General features: G+C 53.9%; 1 protein-coding gene across 1 annotated transcript in view; it reads left to right on the top strand.

Annotated features, from left to right (window-relative positions):
- The first annotated feature begins 1,519 nt into the window (after positions 1-1,519).
- The window catches only part of LOC113206762 (irregular chiasm C-roughest protein), a 59,887-nt gene continuing 57,121 nt past the window's right edge, over positions 1,520-4,285 (top strand). Inside the window, 2 exon segments of the mRNA XM_052266736.1 lie at positions 1,520-1,541; positions 1,583-1,722. Coding sequence (XP_052122696.1) covers positions 1,520-1,541; positions 1,583-1,722 — 162 coding nt within the window.

Here is a 4,285-nt window from a genome sequence, read left to right as displayed (position 1 = left end):
GCCGCCGTCTGCGTCCCCCCTTTTGTCCAAGACGTTCGGACGACGGACGCTGACGCTGTGGCGCACCGAGAGAGGAGGAGTGAGGGATGAGGGCGACTCTCCCTGTCTTCTTCACACCGCGGTGGTTCTCCCCATTCTTCATCTATCGCTCCTCTTTTCTTCCTTATCTCTCTTCGAGGCTGACAGTGGCCCTCTGCATTTCTTCGCACCCCTCCTCCCCCTCCGCTGCATTCTCGCCCCGGCGCCGCAGCGCAACTTGGCGAGGAAAGTCGCGCCATCCAAAGAAAGTCGGCTGCCTTTCAGCGCAGGCGGCAGACACCGACCGAGTGCGACAGCGCACCACTTTATTTCACTGTCTTATTGCGCGTTTTCCCAATTTTTAGACAGCCCCCAAGACTGGCACCAAACTCTATGTAAAAGCGTATAGTCGGCCCGGTGCTGTGTAACACTTACTCATCCACTCATGTTCGTTGGTTTGCTCAGTTGAAAGGGGAGAACTTGTCGCCGGCCCGAACGCCACCCGCTCCCTTCCCCCTCCCACCACCTCGCAGCGTTCCGATCTCGCCCGCGCTGCTCGTATGTCGCAAGCGCTCTCGCTCTCCTCGCTGCTGGACAAATTCTCCAGATTGAATCCGCTTGGGCATGGCTGGCTGGAGCCCGGAGCCGCTGAAGCGTCCGAACGGCTTCAGCGCGCCGACAGCAAACAGCGCCCCGGACAAATTTCCGGAGAAGCGATCGGGGTGGATCGCGTTCTCTCGCTCGCGGGCGTGGCGGCGCGGGGTGGTGGTGCCTGGTGCTGGAACGTTGGGCTGCTGCGAGGTGGCCAAGCCTTTGACGGCATGGCATACCCGCGGTGGAAGTGGAGCGAGAGATGGATAGAGGGATTCCGACGGTGGTACCTGCGGAAACCTTGCAGTCCCGTGGTTCGGCTTAGTTGTAGTTGTGCGCTGGCCGGGCGCGCTCGGCAGCGCACCGCCAGCCCCAGCCACCCAGTCATATATATTAAGGCTATCACATTTTCCGCGCCATTTCCGATGGCGGTCGCTCGGTCGCGCGCGAGGGTGAGGATGCGTGGTGTGTGTGCCGGGCGTGAGGCTGGCACATCTTGCTTCGGCCCTGTTCGGATGTGCGAGCGCGCGAAGCCGCCGCCCGCAGCGGTAATACATCGCTGGTTTTATCATTGCCCTCCACCACCAAACAAACAAACTTTTCTCTCATCCTCTATCACGCATCGCTGCCGCTCCTCCTTGCTGGCTACGTTTTGTATTCATTTAAAATTGCGTGCACGGAAAAAATGTATTAGCTAGTTTGGCCTTTTAGTAGAAAACGTCAGCCACCTCCTCAACCGTTTCCCTGAATTTGAAACTACACGACGAGCTACTTCAGCAAAACAAATAACGTATCTGAATTAGTTAAAAGTCATCCGGGAGACCTGATCGGTGCTCATACTTTAAACTATGAGCTAATTTTTAGCTAAGCTTATTCTTTCATGTGTGAAATATATAAACATTTGAAAAGGATGAAAAGGCATAGTTCTGCTAGTATGGATTTTCATTGTGTTTGCTCTTTTATTTGATTGCAGATGTCTGTCGGTCGCACGCTGCACTCCAGACGTTCGAGCAGCCGCCCAGCTATACGGAGGTCAACCCTGACTCGGACGTGAAGCTCGTCTGCAAGATCTACAACAAGCGGGGACACTGCTCGTGGCAGAAGGACAACAAGGTGCGTGCAGCGACTGGTTGATACGAACGAGCGCAGTGTCTCTGACGGGCCGAGTCTGGCGTACTCTGCTGTAAAGCTCCCCCTCCAAAATCAGGCCCCAATTCAGCAGACTAAATCTCTACGTATTGCGTTTTTTGCATTTTCAGTTGAATAATAATCTTGAAATCTGCTTGTCAACAAACATATCTCGGATAAGTCCTGAAATCTGCTTGACTTTGAGCTTCGCTAAACGCTCTCCTTCCTCACGGTACCTGACGGCCTACGCTGATTTCCATTCAAAAATAAGCAGCTTGCAAACAAACAAACAAACCAACCACCGTTAACGACAGTGCCAAAGTATTATTGCCTCGCGTTGTGATTTATGTGGCGGGCGGCTCTAATGGTTTACTGTCTGCCAGAAAACGCGGCAGCAACGGGGCCTCTTTCGAAGTCGGTGGCTCGGCTCGCAGTGGCGACGAGGTGCCCCGCCACGCCCCGCCCCACCGCCACGTTTGCATGTCTTGCTTATTTGCAGGCTCGAGCCACTTCTGTCTGATTAGGTTTCGCCCTGGCCGTGCCGCCCGCCCGCCCGTGCCCGCCTTGTTGTTGGACTGCGCTATTTCAAGTCTACCGCAGCCCGGAGTGGCCCGGGGCATGCTGTGTTGCTTTTTGATGAGCCTCCCCCCCCCCTTCCCCCAACATCCACCGCCGCCGCTCCCGGCTGACAGAGAGAGAAAGACAAAGAGCTCTGTGGAGGAGGAATACGCATAAAATGCACGAGGGCGCCAGCCCCACGAGGGGATGACATGAACAAGCAGCCTGCCCGAAAATTGAACGCGCACATGGTTTTTGTATCAACTCAATGAAAATAAGAACACGCATGACACAGGTCGTGTAAGCTCCATAGGTCAACAGTGCGATACAACCAGGTCAGGTCCGGCGTCCGGCTACTAGTTGTGCTATTTACGATTACAATCGAGTGAAGTTTCCCACTAAACGTCTGACGTAGATCACATCGTTACATCTCGATGTTGAAAAATGCGTTTGGCATGGGGTTTTAAACTGCCCTTGAGGAGGGGTGCGGTGGTGCGGTATGGGTCGCGCTCGTTGTGTTTGGCAAAGAGTGTTTCGACGTTCCCTAATTTGTGAGTCTCGGAGGGAGGGGGAGGGGGGCTCTCCCACCCGCCACACCTGGAGGGGGAGAAGGAGTGGGAGAGGGGGCACCTACCCCAGGGGAGACAGTGTGCCAATAGTAAATCATGCACACCGCCACTCCGCCTGGCTCGTAAAACGGGAGTATTTTGCCGCCAGCGACGCCCGGCAGCACTGACTTTGCACTAACTTGGCTCTGGAAATAACGCGATTTTTGCTGAACTTTTTTGTCTCGCACTCCGCCGCCGCGACCAACCCGTGTCTCTGCGACTGCCTCCACCATCGGCATCATCGATGACGGAGAGGTGTCGCGACGTTTTTGGTCCAGCCAGCCTGAGCATCACTGTCGTACACCAACGCCGTGGCATCGCTCATGTCAGCCCTTTCTCTCTCTCTCTCTCTCTCTCTCTCTCTCTCTCTCTCTCTCTCAGGGGCGTCGACAGGACGACTTTTCAGGGGGGGCACAGAGCACAGAGCTGAAGCCGAACAGCGTCGCGCGATATGTAAGCGTAACAACTGTTTCTGAACTCGGATTCGAGTTATCGATTCCTCGGACGTAATCCCATCCTCTGTTTCTCTCTGCCCGACGAAAAGTTTTGAAGGAGGCAGGGAAGGGGAGGTAAGGGTTGGAAGGGTACATGGGAGACGATTTTCTTCTCTACAGAGCATGAGCAGAAGTTCTGATCCGTAGATGGGGTTGATCACCTTGGTAGGCCGTGGCCAGGCCTTGCGTCCTCTTCACCTCTACCTCACCCCTGTGCTCCAAATCCTTCAGAAACAAACAGTGTGACACCCCACCCACCTAAAAATAATGAGTTCTTGGACCAGGTACAATGTACTTCGAAGAAGAGCTAACTCTTTTAGTTGTTATAAAATAGTGACTAAATAACAATTAATATTTGTCTAACAAGAGATGCAAATTTATCACCGCTCAGGCCCAGTGCAAGATGAGCGCACAGACGATCGTGCAATGGACACATAGAAAACCATCCATCAGCCAGCAATATTAAAACGAGGCATTGAATTAAACTAGATTTGGTAGAAAATAAGGGTGGAAGGGGTGAGGGACTAAAAGTGGAAAGTGATAGGGGATGCAGAGAGGGAAAGGAGTGGGTAAAGGGTGGAGAGGGATGGAGGTGCAGATCGGAATGGTCTGCAACCCTTCTCTCAATGTTTACTTGCCTTCTTCATAAAGATCGTGGTGTGTCCCGCCGTGGTGGGGTGTCTGCCCTCATATCCCCCATCGCCCGGGCAGGGGAAGAGGGGGAGGAAAGGTTCCGTTCCTATCGGCAATATGGCCATGCGGGGATTTTTGTTTCTCTTCTTCGTCGCCCCTATATACGAACTACGGTACGGTGGTGGTGCGGGTGGGTTTTGTAGGTTGTGACGAATATACCTTTTTTCAGAGCTAGAACGAGGGGTAAGGGGGGGG

This window comes from Frankliniella occidentalis, unplaced genomic scaffold (genome assembly GCF_000697945.3).
Source record: "Frankliniella occidentalis isolate FOCC.00 unplaced genomic scaffold, Focc_3.1 Scaffold42, whole genome shotgun sequence".
Lineage (NCBI taxonomy): Eukaryota > Metazoa > Arthropoda > Insecta > Thysanoptera > Thripidae > Frankliniella > Frankliniella occidentalis.
The sequence above is the reverse complement of the archived record's forward strand: the minus strand, read 5'-3'. Positions and strand labels throughout refer to the sequence as shown.